The sequence below is a fragment of the Sparus aurata genome, chromosome 2 (genome assembly GCF_900880675.1).
Source record: "Sparus aurata chromosome 2, fSpaAur1.1, whole genome shotgun sequence".
In the NCBI taxonomy this organism is placed as follows: domain Eukaryota; kingdom Metazoa; phylum Chordata; class Actinopteri; order Spariformes; family Sparidae; genus Sparus; species Sparus aurata.
The window spans coordinates 24,256,748-24,271,232 of record NC_044188.1 but is presented as its reverse complement, the minus strand read 5'-3'; the positions used below and the strand labels follow the sequence as shown (position 1 = coordinate 24,271,232).

General features: G+C 42.5%; 1 protein-coding gene across 1 annotated transcript; it reads right to left on the bottom strand.

Annotated features, from left to right (window-relative positions):
* Nucleotides 1-8,527: 8,527 nt before the first annotated feature.
* Nucleotides 8,528-14,142, bottom strand: smtla (somatolactin alpha). The gene is made up of 5 exons (XM_030438063.1): nucleotides 14,064-14,142; nucleotides 13,668-13,858; nucleotides 12,192-12,305; nucleotides 10,010-10,189; nucleotides 8,528-9,597 (listed from the first exon to the last, which is right to left on the bottom strand). The coding sequence occupies exons 1-5, from the start codon at nucleotides 14,077-14,079 to the stop codon at nucleotides 9,403-9,405; spliced, it is 696 nt and encodes a 231-aa protein (XP_030293923.1). The 5' UTR covers nucleotides 14,080-14,142; the 3' UTR covers nucleotides 8,528-9,402.
* Between the last annotated feature and the right edge of the window lie 343 nt (nucleotides 14,143-14,485).

The window sequence follows — 14,485 nt, the reverse complement described above, 5'->3', positions numbered from 1 at the left end:
CCCCAAAACAGTCTTGGTAGTAAGATGTGAAATATCTTGGCTTCAAGTGCTGTTTTTACCCAGCGGACTGCAGCCAAAGATAGCTACAGTACAATAAATAATAAAATTTTTAATTTTTAATTAATCGTGTTACATAATGGTAAACGATATTCCGATTTAATAACTGAGTGATCCCAGCCCACAAATGCTCCTCACTAAGTGATTCAGGTCTACCAAAATAAATCTCTCATACGCTTATCAGTACACTTTATTTAATAATGCCGTACACTCATAAAACGTCAGTCTTTCCTCTTCATAGCACAGTATGTCAGAGGACAGTGGGATTCCTCCTTTCTGCATACCTTTGAGCAGCACTGCTTCCAGCGAGGGAAGGCGAAACAAACAGGAAAATAGGCAGAGGATGTGAGTGCTGCTTTCCTGGAGCCAAACCAGAGAGGCGGTTAATCATAATCCCTGAGCCGAAACTGAATTCACCACACCTATCAAAACCCATTTAGGATCAGAGGCCAGAGGTCCAACCATTTACTATCTGTGAGCTCCCCTTCTTTTTCTCCAATCCCTTTCTTTCAGGGGAAGTAGACAGATAAATGAAAGCCAAATACACATGGATAATCCCCGGCGTCTTTCCAGAGAGGAAATTATTATATTTGAAGTTATGAAAGTGCTTCCTGAAGTTAAGGAACTGCACTAGATTTTTTAGGCCTGTGTCTTGATCTAAGAAAAACATAAGCAGACGCGTACTGGCAGAAAGACAAATATATGCCCTTCCACAACCCTCCCTTTCTCTTACTAGCTCCATGTGCGTTGTGATTTATAGTATATCTCAGAGGGGATTTTTCTCCTTTTTTTTTTTTTGCAAAATAGTGAAAGTGGTGGAAAACTCTTAAAAGGTCCTTCTGGCCAGAGACGTGACGGGAGGAAATTGCATTGATTTAAGCTCAGCTTCTTTTGGCATCTGTCCGCCTTCCTCGTGTTTCTTTCCTAAAGTGAAGGCGTTTGTTCCACAGTGGACGGTTTAGATACAGTCATCTTAGATGTTTTTCTATGTGTCTCATTATATCAGCAGTAAGCTGATGAGTGGAAGTGAGTGGCAGCATCTCGATGCTTTATAAAAGAAACTGCAAACTTCAACTACAATCGGCTTTTTGTGGCGAAGCCAGAACAGGCTTACAAACCGCTGCCTCCATTCATAAAGTGAAACAAGGGTGTGTACAAGGATGCTTAAAAACTTTCCTCAGCCACGTTGGGCTGAATACCAGTCAAAGCTGGCAAAAGCATGTGTCATTTCTGATTGAGGAACATTAACAAAGGGCTGAGTTGTGCAGTTGTGGGTGTGCTGTTATAAAACTCTGTCCATTGCACAGTCTGCGCCAGAGATATTTCTCCTTTGTGTCTAGTCAATGGAAACTATGATAAAAGCATTCTTTCATTCTTTTTACATTGCTTTTTATAAAATGTACCTCCAAATTATGTGTGAAATCCATCACATTTATCGTGGGTAAATTCACATTAAAAAACAACGCTTAGGACGAATTATCACCAATACTGTCCATTTGGTCAGCTGTTTTCAGAGTTAAAATCTGAGATCGAATTCAGTTTTAGTCATGTTTAGTCAGCTTCATCCTTTATATTGCTGGTCAACTTTTAGTTGACAACATTTTTCATTTTAGTCTCATCTTTGTCATCGAAGACCTTGACCATTTTAGTTTTGTCGTCAATAGATTTGTTGAGAAAAATGTTAGGGGACATTAAAGATTTGATTTAGAACCAAGGCGAAAGGTATTTTTCTACCAGCACTTTTGACCTTGTCAAAAACTGATGCACTGGGATGATGGCCGGCCTGACCAAGTTGAGGATGAGACTCACAAATCAACATTTTTTACAAATGGCACCTCTAAATGACTAAGTAACGAGGGGCTTTTATTATACAGAAGTTAGAGGGAATTACGTGTGCTGTAGCTGAATTAGGGGAGCCACTTTGTTAGCAGTGATTCTTCAGTAGTACTGTGGGGATCAGGACAAGCGCGTCATTGGGTTAAGTCACACCTTTTAGCAGGTAGCTCAGTTGAGCTGGAAATGCACAATGGGTTGCCATGCCAAGTCAAACTGAGTAGAGCCAGGCTGGCAGTTGTATATGGAAAAATGCTATAAATCAAATCTTGGCAGACAGTTTCTGGGTTAGCATTCATTCAACAGTTTTCAAGCTATTAGCTAAAAGCTTATAACTCTCTTGAACTCTCTCAAACATAGAAATAAACACAAAATTCCAAAACAGAACAAAGACAATAACATTCTACCTAAACATTACACTGGCAATAGAAAACTTTTTTTGCTTTAACTTATCATCCTGAAATAATTACTGACTGCACAGTGTAGGAGACACTACTTTGATAAAAAGGGATAATTAATTACTGGTAATTAATTAATCACTGGTAATCAACTATGCCTCACACGGGCACCACAAATTTATAGGACATGTAGGTAGGCTATGCGGGCCTCACGTGGACGGCACCATGGATATAAATGTAGGGGACTATCACTGCTTGATAATCAAGGTCATTAATCACTGGTGATTAATTTTACACTCGTAGAAGGGGCACCACCTCCATTGTTTGATTTACTGAAATAGGCTGGAGGGAACTATTCCATACATCTAACTGTACAAGTTTGACTTGGACGGTTAGAGTATCAATTTCAAATCAATTTATTCAATCTCAATATTCTGAAGCAGTGAATTCTTTGCACGTATCCATCGATTCTCCACATCAAAATTAAGTTCCAGACAAAAACGAATGATTATATATATTTATTGACTAAATAATTTGGGGTAACATAAATGAACGGACAATTTTAGGACGAACAACAGATAACAGAAAAGGTAAAGACTGTAATTAGAAATAAATAAATTACGTGACCGTTGGCAGATGGTAAAGTTAAAGGGTCGGGTTTTTATATATTAAGTTTAACGGGAGTAATCTTTTAATACTAACGAGACCCTAACCTCAACTTTCTTAAGTTTATAAGATAGAAGTCAGAACTTTAGACAGAAGTCAGAACTGTAGACAGGAGTCAGAACTTTAGACACCACTCATTCTCACGTGTGTGGATCCAACTGTATGAAGACGTTCAGCCTGTTTGTCTGGGCGTCAGGAGGCACTGAAGCTTGGTCTCTTTGAGAGTTCTGGGTTGGACCACGGCACAGCGCGTCGGTCCAGTAGCCAGAGGGAAGGCCGGTACTCTGTTGAGGGACTCTTGGTCCGAAGGCCCAGCGGGTTTCCGCCTTGGGAGCGCTGGGGACAGAGTTGATCTCGGCTGGGAGCACACAAAGGCTCTATTTACGGAGACTCCTTGCACGGCTTCTGAGGCAGACGATGGACTGCAACGTTCTTCATCAGACGATCACAGTCTTGAAAAAGACTTTTCTTGGATGTTTCAAGGTGGTTCTCAAGTTCTGATCCTTTCACTAATTCAACTTCTTCTGGATCGGGCGGTGATACTTTAAAGTTATATTAAAATCAAATCAAAAAAATCAAAAAGAAAAGAATTTGTTCTATTAAAGACTTGGATAAAAGTAGAGTACTTAAAGTAGTTCAATTCGCTTTCTTAGAGCTTGTTGCAAAATAAAAGTAAAGATTACTTTAAAAATAAATGAAAAATAAAGAAGTTAAGAGAAGAAGAGAGAGAAGGAGAAGAAGTCAGGAGGAGAAACAGGGGGCCAGAGAGCCCGGAGGAGAAGACTCCAAGTCATGACCGAAGTCAGGACCCAAAAGGAGAGAGAGAGAGAGTGAGCCAAAGTCCTGACCGAAGTCAGGACCCGAAAGTGAGAGCAAAGCCTCAGCATGAGAGAAGACCAGAGAAGAGAAGCGAAGAGAAGAGAGAAGAGCATCTTCTCTGTTTTTATGACCTTACAGCAGGCACACCGAGCAGGGGTGGGGCTGGCTGACAATGCTCCTTCTGTGTTGGGAGTTGTGACCCACAACACTTTAATTCAAATAAACTATATTGCCTTAATGTTTCGAAATCGTGTTTTAACTTCCCAAAAACTTCACCATCTTAAAAGTCGAATTTTTGTCTTCGTTAAAAGATGTAACATGAATATGATCCAAGAATGAAAGAATTAAAAACATGATTAAGGCATAAAACAATGGTATACAACATAAACCATGAAGCATACAATACACAGTAGGACCAAGGACTTATACATATTCCTTGTAGTTCTATCTTAAGAAAACATCAGACATTTAACTGGTAAATAACACAAGCATTACACACAAAGAGGATCATGATATGCAAGTCTGTGCCCATCGCAAAGGTGGGGGCTGGTTTCTTTCAAACCCCAAATTCATTAAGTAATAAACTTCATTTGGGCTTGACAATAACATGGAAAATATCTACTGTATGACTTTCTTGGCTATTTGGAAATCTGATAAAATTAAGATGAAATTGTAGTTAATAGTTATTCAGAACATTTTGAAATGTGGATGAGTATAGGATTGGGATGCAGCAAAGATTGGAATGTCACAGACAGGGTCGTAAAACGCTTTGGCCTGTGAGGGGGGAGGACTGGGTCATCTTTACCCCAACCAACATCAACCCCCACTTCTTGTCATCTGATGTGGAGAGAGAGGACTCTATTGTAGTAAGTCGTTAAAATTGATAAGAAAACGTCTCCAATGATCTGTTTATAGCAAGAGCAACACACCGTCCTAATCTATAGGGAGAAGAGGCCATAGTTTGGCCTGAGGAAGAAGGACTTCATCTTCTTTGTGAGGGGGGAGAAGAGGCAAATATTCAGTCAAACAGATATGCTTTGTTTGTTAAATTAGTCTTGTCTTGTGGTTGAGAGGTGAGAGGTCAGAGGATGGGGAAAGGAAGCAGAGCCTCGTGATGGAGACATAAGGGCTGGTGTTCCTACAACAGAGTAAAAGCTGTTAAAAAAAAAAGACGCTATTCACGTACAGTTTGGTTCCCTACAAACCTCGCTTTTCACTCTGCTATTCGACCTGCAGCTGGGCCGGCTTTTTCCCACAAAATGGACAAATTATGGCACAAAGGTAGCACATCTGATGTTGCACAACCAAAACCCCAAGTCCCTATCCACAGGTAACTGTGGAAACTCTACACAGTAAAAAGAAAAGAACTCAGCTGGGGAGGAGGCAAAGAATGTGTGTGTGTGTGTTTCCCCGTGCCCTTACTCGGGATTCGTGATTGTTCGAAACTGCCATTCTTTCTACTGGTAACAAACCCTGCCTTCTTATCAATACAACCATGTGTGTCACTCTCCCTTTTCATAGCATTGAGTTTGGTGTTTTCTAGGTCAAATCTGGATTCTTAAGGTAGTTTTTTGCTTTGGACAGTAGCCAGGCCATTAGCTTTAGCCATGCTGCTAGTGCCGTTTTTGCGGAGATGGCGCCACATGAATATCACAGTAAAATGCTGGGGAGGGGGGATCTGAAAGTGTTCTGTTATTGCTTTGAATACAAAAAAAATATTCATTCATTTTTTAGTGTTAAATAATATATAATAACTTCCACTGCTAATTTCAAATGATCTAGAAATTGTAGAAACTGTAGGGCAGTTTAGACTTCTGTCTTTCAGAAAGACTGTACGAGACAGGGAACAGCGCTGGGTTTAAAAGCGCTCCTCTTCTGGACCTTTTATTTACAACTCGTTGATGTTTTCCCTCTGTTTTCTTTTATGTTCTCATAGCTTTGGAATTTCTCCATCGGACAACAGCCCTGTGATTCCCCGCCATTGTGAAACGGCTTCAGTTTAGCAAGATTGACGGCTGCCTCCCCGCTGAGTTCACATTGCGTCAGCCCGTTCCCCCTACAGTCCCCGAGGTGTAATCACCTAATTCCCTGGTGGTGTTCTATCGCCACAGACCGAGAGAAAGCCCACAGGGCTTGTTTAACCATGACCAGCATATTCATCTGTTAATCATAGCTGCACATGCGGGCATTATCTCTTTGTGTTGGCACCTCATGCAGGTTATGTAATGGTAACAACCGTGAAAACCACTGTAGAGGAAGCTTTAAGATAATGAATGGATTTAACAGTTGAACAAACAAAGACAAGAAACCAAAGAGGTGTTTCACTGGAGGAAATATCTGTTTGCATATCTCTATATAGCTCTCTCTAAAGGCCGCAATGTTACAGCTGTATTCAACTGTCACCCCGGGCTTTCTCCTTTGCTTATTGTAACATTGTATGCCATGCGTGAAACCTGAGCTCGCCGCTGTTACAACGTGACATCTTTTAACATATTGGAACAGTTAGGACGGCCTTGATCCCCATGGCCTCTTGACCCTCGTGTTCGTCTCCACGTGGGCTTGTAGAGATGCCTCGTCTGGGGAGCCGAAAGGAGAGGCGGAGGGTGAGGCGAGGTCAGGCGACCAGAGGTTTGCATGTGTCGCTGATCCAGCACACGGACTGGACTTACAGATTAACACACGCACGCATGTACACGCACTGACAGCTGTGCATGAATAGCCCTAGGTGTGCCGCACTCAGGATTGATTGGTTGGCTCTGTTTGAGACCTCGTGCCATACTTTGTCGGCCCGAGCAAATTCCCTCTGGTTTGCAGCGGTGAGATAGAAACGGCTGTATCGCGAAAAGCAGCAGCTCCGGCTGTCAGAAGTTGGGTGCAAAGGGAAGGCCGTCCTCCCTCCCTCACCTCAGCTCGTTCCCCCCCCATTCTACCTCCGAGCAAACACACAAACCCTTTAAGTTCTTGCTGCGGCCTAAATATGTCATTAAAGCTCAGAAAATGAGGAGGAAGGAAAGGCAGCGAGCTGCGGCTACACGGTTTTCAGTGTGGGAGATCATAGAGGGGCTGGGAGACTGTTTTAGGTCCGTCCAAGCTGTCGTTTTTGAGCCATAAATGAAAGCCGAACAACAGTGTGGGAGCCAGCCGAGCCAGTGGAGGCTCAAGGACTTCATACTTTGAGTCTCGGTTTCATATCAAGCCAACACCACTTCACCAACTCCTCTAGCTGCGTACCTGCCTTCCAGCCATCCATTTTCTCTCCAGATCCAACCTACTTCCCTGCATGTCACACCGCTCAGAGCTGTGCTCAGACTCTTTCCCACTCATTTCGGTCAAATCTTTTCCCACTCTCGTTTCTGCTCTATTTTTCCTCTCTGTTTGATTGACACATTTCACATTGCCACTGAGAGAGGGAGAAGAGAGAAATAACTGCTGTCTTTACCTCTTTCTCTCAATGCGTTTTCTTTACATTTCCTGCTCCTTCCCTCTCCCTCTCCTTCTCTGTCTGCCTCCTGTGCTCCACTTATGCATCCCAGCAGTCTAGATTTCCTTTCCTCAGGTTATAATAGTTAGACTGTGAAATCACCCGGGCCCCACACCCCTCCCCTTCATCCCTGTGTCCTTCTTTCCCCTTCCACTCCCTAACATCTTTCTCTCCCTCCTCTGATCCCCTCCCTCCTCTAACTACTTATAGCCTATCTTTAATATTTATGGCCCCAAAGCTTGAGAAGTGGGTGGGGGCACGGGGCTTTACCTCGCCTATGATTGCTTGCGTGCTGTCAGGATCCGAACGAGGTGAGGTGAGGGTTGCACTATGAGGTAGAGGCTGTGAAGCTGCAGCCCTGCGGAGTGCAACAGAGGCTACCCAATCTCCTCTGAGCCCCCATACTGAAGTGATTAGGCCACAGGAAGCTGAACCTGACATTGCTGACACTAGGCCCCCCTACCACATCCTGCCTCGGTATCCACCCACGCCACACGACACCACCTTTCTACTCTGACACCCGACTCGCCGTGGCAACCGCAAAGGCTGATTTACATATTCTGATATGGGTACAGAGGATGGAGGATGTAGTAGGACACTCAAAAGAGTGGAAAAGGGGTTAGGAAGAAAGCTGAGATCAGTAGGGGGGGAAAAACGGAGAGAAAAATGCTTGTGGCGACTCCTTCCTTTATTGTTTCCCTGTCTCATGGAGTGGTGGCAGACGTAAACAGGAACAAGCAATGCAGCCTGCCAATTTCAAGCCTATTAACTTAAAGCACCTGCAGTAGTTATCCCACTTATTTTAGCGACCGGGATCACATGGTTCAAGTCTGCGGCGGCGTGTTGTTTTTGATGAGTGATGTGTAACGTGATGTTTCATATTCATTTGTTATGTATCCGAAGGAGATATTATGAGGAATTTATATTATTTGAGGAAAAGTTGCTCCACCACACATGAGGAGAAAACATACAGATGTTTAATTCAGTCCTCACCAGTCCAGTGCGTCGTAGCTTAGCATTTGGAGACACAAGACGCAATGTCTTGAAATGAATGGCATTTTGGTATTCTGACTAGACAATTCAGTGCCCAAGATAACGCTCATGAAAGAGCACTATTGCCCTCTTGTGTTTGGGGGTGGAAAGGGCAAAACTGAGAGGATGGAAATTGCTCTTGATAAATGTTTTACTTTGCGGTCTTTTTACCGCAGCTATGGAAACTGAAGTTTGACAAAGTTTGTCAGTCACTCTAAATGAAAGAATGATCTCAAAACCATTTGTCTTTCTACAACATGCTTTATTAGCAGCTAAAATCATCCGTGATTGATGACAAAAAGATTTTCACAGCACACTGGGCCTCTTCAACTTACACAGAAGAGTATAGGAAAAAGGAAAGTTTGCATTATGCATTTCATATTCATAACATCTTGCTATTAAAATCCAAATTGTGTATCCCCTGATCATTTAAAGTGAATAATAAACGTATGTTAAGCCATTGCAAAAATTCATGATTCTTTCATGAGCACTCGACAAATCCAAACCTGGGTGGAACCAAAAACTCCACATATTTCATTTTAACTGCTATTTGTTCCCCTCGCCATCTCTCGCACACTTTCCTTCACCAATCAAAATGTGTTTCTTTTTTTTTAAGTAGTGATTGCTCTCTGTTTGACTCCCGTCTCCAGTGAAAGTGTTTCATTTCAATAATGCAGAAGTGAAACCGGCTCCATTTAAAAGAGGGAGTCTCACTGAATACTCTTGGGACCGTGGGAATAATCAAAACACTGCAAGAGCCAGCGAGGAATACAAACTCCAGTTAAGAACAAAGGAAATGGAAATCAATGGCAGGATATGTAGATTTTTTTGACAGCTCGACACACAAATAATCTTTTGGGAGTTTTCCCTCTGTTGCCTTTGTCAGGTTAAAATAACAACTGTGCAGGGAAATATAAAATGCAGTAGGTTGAAGAGAGGGCACAGCATTACACCTACTTATTTGTGTGTGAAGGTGTTCCAAAACAATCAATAAAGAATGTACTGCTTTGCGAGCAAGGCTGATACGCCTGAGGCATGGTCATATCTATAAGTGGACGGCTACCAGGAATTAATTTAAAGCTAAACAACACGTATTCAAAAGCCGCACTCGATGTTTTATGCACAGCTGTGTATGTCATTCTGTCGACACTTGAGAAGCTTGAGCAAAATCTCCATCTTGTGGGCATCTTTCTTGAAGCAGCTGAGCAAGGTGTAGTCTCTCATAACGTATTCCAGCATCTCGGGCTGCCCGTCGTCTTGGAAGAGGCCTTGTTCGCTGTACGTTGTGGTCATCAGTCCCTCGTCCAGCATCTGCACAGCAACATTTGGACAGATGATGGAAATATTAGGAAGCAGTAAGTTGTGTATTGTCTATCAATACATTCGTAGCGACAACGTAACAAGTACATTTACTACTGAGTACTTGATTATTTCCATTTGTGCGTTACCTTATACTTCCACTCCAGTACATTTTGGAAGCAAATTCGATTCTTTGACTCCATTACATGTATTTGATAACTTTAGTTAGTAGATACTTTGCAGTTTGCCTGCTGCATAAGTATATATTTTATTTGAAACTGATTTAATCTAAAACCAAATAAAAACCCCAGAATTACCCCCCAAAAAATGCAGAAGATCATATACATCTTAGACATTTGTGTAAATATATGTATAATTCTACATTTACTTTTGATACTTTAGCACATTTATCTACAGGACCCACCTTCTTGATAAGGACCACCACACCTTGCTCCAGACTCATCAATTTATCAGAAACCCACTTGGTCTTGTTGAGCAGCATGTCAGGAACTCCATCGTAGCGGTTCAGTGTGGTCTGCAGGTAGACCAAAGGCTCGATCCAAGACTGGACCAGCATCAGCACAGAATGGAGCAGCCATTTGTCCTGCAGCGCAAACGAATTGAGTATTGAAATGAATAATACAAATATAAATCTGATCACAAATTTGTTCTTAAACAGGGGCGATATAGAAAATACTCTAGAAAACATGACATGGCTACTGACTTTGCTCCGTTCTTGTCTTCTGGGGAATATTTACATTTATCAGCCACAACATGAAGAGGACTTACAGGTAAAAGTTGATACTAATGATTGTCATTACAAAGCAATGTACAGCTGGGAAACCTTGGCTCCTGGTATTCATGTGGATGCCACTGGACCCTCCCAGCCCCCCAGCACGACAATGCACACTGCGACATTGCAGAAACTAATCAGGAATTGCCCAAGGAACGTTACAAGGAGCTAAAGGTGTCAACCTGGCCTCCAGTTTGCCAGAGACCCAGAGCATCAGTGGAATGTGCCAGAACAAGTCTGATCCATGAAGGCCCCACTCTGCATCCCACAGGACTTGTAGGATTTGCTGCCACCGTCTTGGTGCCAGAAACCACAGGACACCCCTGGAGGTCCTGTGATCCACAGTTAGGCGTCAATGGATCTGACTTGTTCGGCATATCCCGTGGTTGCTCGATCGGATTGGAAGCTTGGGAAATTGGAGGCCATTTTGATGCCTTGAGGTCATCATTGCATTCTTTGGGCCCTTCTTGAGCAGTTTTCGTGGTGTGGCTGGGCTCATTGTCCTAGTGGGACAATGGGGTGCACTGTACTTGGCCTCTAATTTAGTTTGGGTTGGATGTGCATGTCCATTGGCAACCACATGAATACCAGGAGTCAATGGTTTGTCAAAAAAGCAATGTTCTGCTGGGAAAGTAACAAAAATGTTATTCACTTCACGATTTGAATGTTGAGGCTAATCGGTTTATATGTGTGAAGAAAAGCAACCGTTTGCCTTCTTCAAAAGAATTTCTTTCAATGCTATTGAATAGAAACATTCAATGAAGATTGAAGGACTAAAGAATATAGCATATGATCAAGGGCTCGTCAGCTGCAAAGCATTCAACAACTGAAATAGGTGGAAATGTCATGGGTGAAGCAGTTTAGCCTGCTTTAATTCCCCTAAGCAGAGGTGACTCTAAAGCAAGTACAAAATGACCCCCATACAAATGGCCATTAAATCGCAGTGCCGGCAACACTTCAACAGAAAGGGCAAGAGATAAATTATTAACATAAAGAGGAGCCTTGCAGTACATGCAGTTTCAAAGATCACATTCACTATTATGGTATAGAAGTAATGACTTCAGCTAGCAGTTTCAATATTGCTAAAAATTAGTTCTTAAAGATATTGCTTTTGCCATATATACTTGGCCCCTGTTAGTTGAGAAAGCATTATTGTAGAACTTCCCATTAACCAGATTACAGTTCACGCCAGCCAAATCACCCTTCATTGGCCTTTCACTAAGTGGCTCAATCTGGTTTCCACCCTGCTGATCAAGCTGACCGCTGGCCTAAAAGGCTGTGCCCTGTTGGATGGCATTCATACCTTCGGCAGGCACGGGGTAATGTTTCAAAATGCTCTACAGGCGAGGATATTTATGATATTTGAGGACCTTTCATTGTAATTAGCACAAACAGCCCATCATTCAGCGGCTGACAAGGGCGAGCATTATACAGAGGGAGAGGCTCACCCGCACACTTAGTGATTGTTATTGAAAAAGAAAGCTCGGGCTCTTAGCAGCTTCAGAGTCATTTGTGAGCGGACATTTGCATGCAAACAGTCATGCATTAAGCCTGCACACACGCACACGCGCACGCACACACACACTTCCACATGCAGAAGATGACACAAACAACTATCTATCCCTGAGATGCAAACACACAAGGAATCTGCCTCTATGCACTGACACGTAAAAGCAGAGGTGTACACATGAATACTGACATGCACGCATGCACACACTTTGCCATGCTTACCAAATTAGAATCAAAGCCCTGACGAAATAAATAATCAAAAAAAGAAAAAAAAAATTGTGGTGATTAGTGGTCATGTACTCACAGATATCTGTTGGATTTCACTTTTGGAGCTGGGGATGGGTAAGGCTTTGGTGATGCAGGGATAGCCAGCTTGGTTCCTCTGAAGCTGCAGTGGGAATGGGATGAACATCTCCTCCTACAATCCACACAAACAAAACAATAAAGAAAATACACACATGAACAAGAATATAAAGTTCTGGCACATTTATCCCAAAGTCTCTTAGATTGTGAATCAACAAAGTTTTTGTTTTAGTTTACTTTCCATCTGATTTATTAAAATGTTGTGGGGTTTCTTCTTTTTTTTAATGGTTTTCAAAAGAAATTACTTTTTTCTAACTGATCTGAAAAACCTTTGGTCCTCCCAGGTATAGAATCACAAGAACACACAGTGGCAGACACACAAAAAAGACATGTCAGGAAAACAATGACAAAGGCTCCGCCGATCTCAGCCACTGGAGACACGGCAGAGACACATTTTGTTCTCCATCATGTTCTCATCTGTGGACCCCATGCAGCGTCTTCTCAGTAACAAGCTCATCCCATTTCAAAGGCCATTTTGGATCTGGAGTGATGGGGATTCAACAGGCAGCAAAACCTGTCCTCTCACTGCTGCAGTGTATCATTATCACATTCGTATTACTCCACTGCAGGCCTGCTTCTTCAATAAAACATCTCTGGCTCGGAGGAGAGATAGAAGATTACTTTGAAGCCTGGCAGTGTGGCGATGATCATGTCAGAATCAAAAGCAAATAACGCAGAGTTTCTAAGAGAAAGTGTCAGTGCTTTTGGTCCAGCATATTGTGAGAAAGGATAAGAAAAAAAGTAATTTTTGCCCTCATTTTAGATCTCATTCCAAGTGCTGCAAGACTGCATGCTGGATTCAATGATACAATATAATATAGCTTGGGAAATGTAGTGCTCAGTAAGACCAGGACCATGGGACTTGGGTGGAAAGGGGAGTGAGTACAGGTTCCAGATATCTGCGCTTCCCCCCTGACTTTGACTCTTAATGTTAGACATGTCTTTTATGTAGTGTTTAGCACTGACTTGTAAGAAAACAATAGAAGTTTAAATGTATGCATTTCCTTACATGAGTTTTTTCTTTTTAGTTCATATAATACAACTTCTCAAATGCAAAACTCTACTTTGCTGTCACTGCAGCCTTCGCCTTGGGCAGCACTTCCACAGCACCGCCGCTCAAAATGCTGATTTCACGTTTCATAGAAACATTTTTATAAGTCATGCCCGACTTGAGCAGATACTGTAAGAACATGTCCCATGTAGGTAACAGATTTTCTTCCCAGTTCTTCCCAATGAAAACCTACCCACCGTCATCCGCTACTCAGCGTGACGAGCGATTCAGGTTCTTCTTTGTGTGTGTTACTCTGTAGGAGCCCATGGATAGGACGGGTCTGCTGAACGGCTAACTCACATTTGCTTTCCCACACAGTGCACAAGTGCAAAGATTCACGTAGGGGTAATGGTCAGTGTTACTCACAAACAAAGAGCACGATTCTTCAGAGACACGGTAGATGAGCTCAGCATGCTGGATGACTCGGTCTAGAAGTTTCTCCTGGGAGATAGAGGGACAGCGGGAGAGGCCGCCCTGCTCGTCCCTGCAGTCCAGCGGGATGCTCGTAGTGAGCAGATAGGGCCAGAGCAGTATAGCCCACTGACCCTGCTTTATGGCTGAGGACAACCACACACACACACACACACACACAACAAATGTCACAATGTGCAAGCAAACATGATCAAAACGTTAAACCTGAATATCCTAGATCTTAATTTTCTTAATTTACCTTCCTCAGAGCAACATGAACCAAAATCATTGCTCAACTTGATAACTTTACATCCGTCAGTGCTGTTTCTGTCGTGATGCGTGACACATTACCTCTCATCATGCGCATTCTGTCGGTTGAGTCTTCAAATCTTCGTAGCCTTTCTGTCAAGCTGACCTCTTTTATAAAGCCTCCAACAGGCCATGTTTTAAGGAAAAGGTCACCTTGCGTAGGTTGTGGTTAAAAGGTACTGGTCATTCAGAAACGACGTATTTCTTTACTCATGCATAGTACAATTATGGTAACTATAGTCAGGCATGCTCTGTGTAAATATCTTGGTGTTCCAGATTTAAAGTTCACAAACTGTGATTTCTAAATATATATATCTGGCTGTATGAAATCTGTCTCAACCAACTTGATTTAAAATAAACCAAAAAAATGTTGTTGCTTTTTTTTTTTACGATTTTTATTCCACCCTGCGTCCTCAATCCATCCCACTGGCCAACAATCCAAGAACTAAGACTGAGACTGATTA

Coding starts and splice junctions, on each gene's coding strand:
- smtla (XM_030438063.1), bottom strand. Junction 12,306..13,667: donor AAGAATCGTGCTCTTTGTTT/GTGAGTAACACT, acceptor TGTGGATTGTAG/GAGGAGATGTTCATCCCATT. Junction 9,598..10,009: donor TGGTGGTCCTTATCAAGAAG/GTGGGTCCTGTA, acceptor GTTGCTGTGCAG/ATGCTGGACGAGGGACTGAT.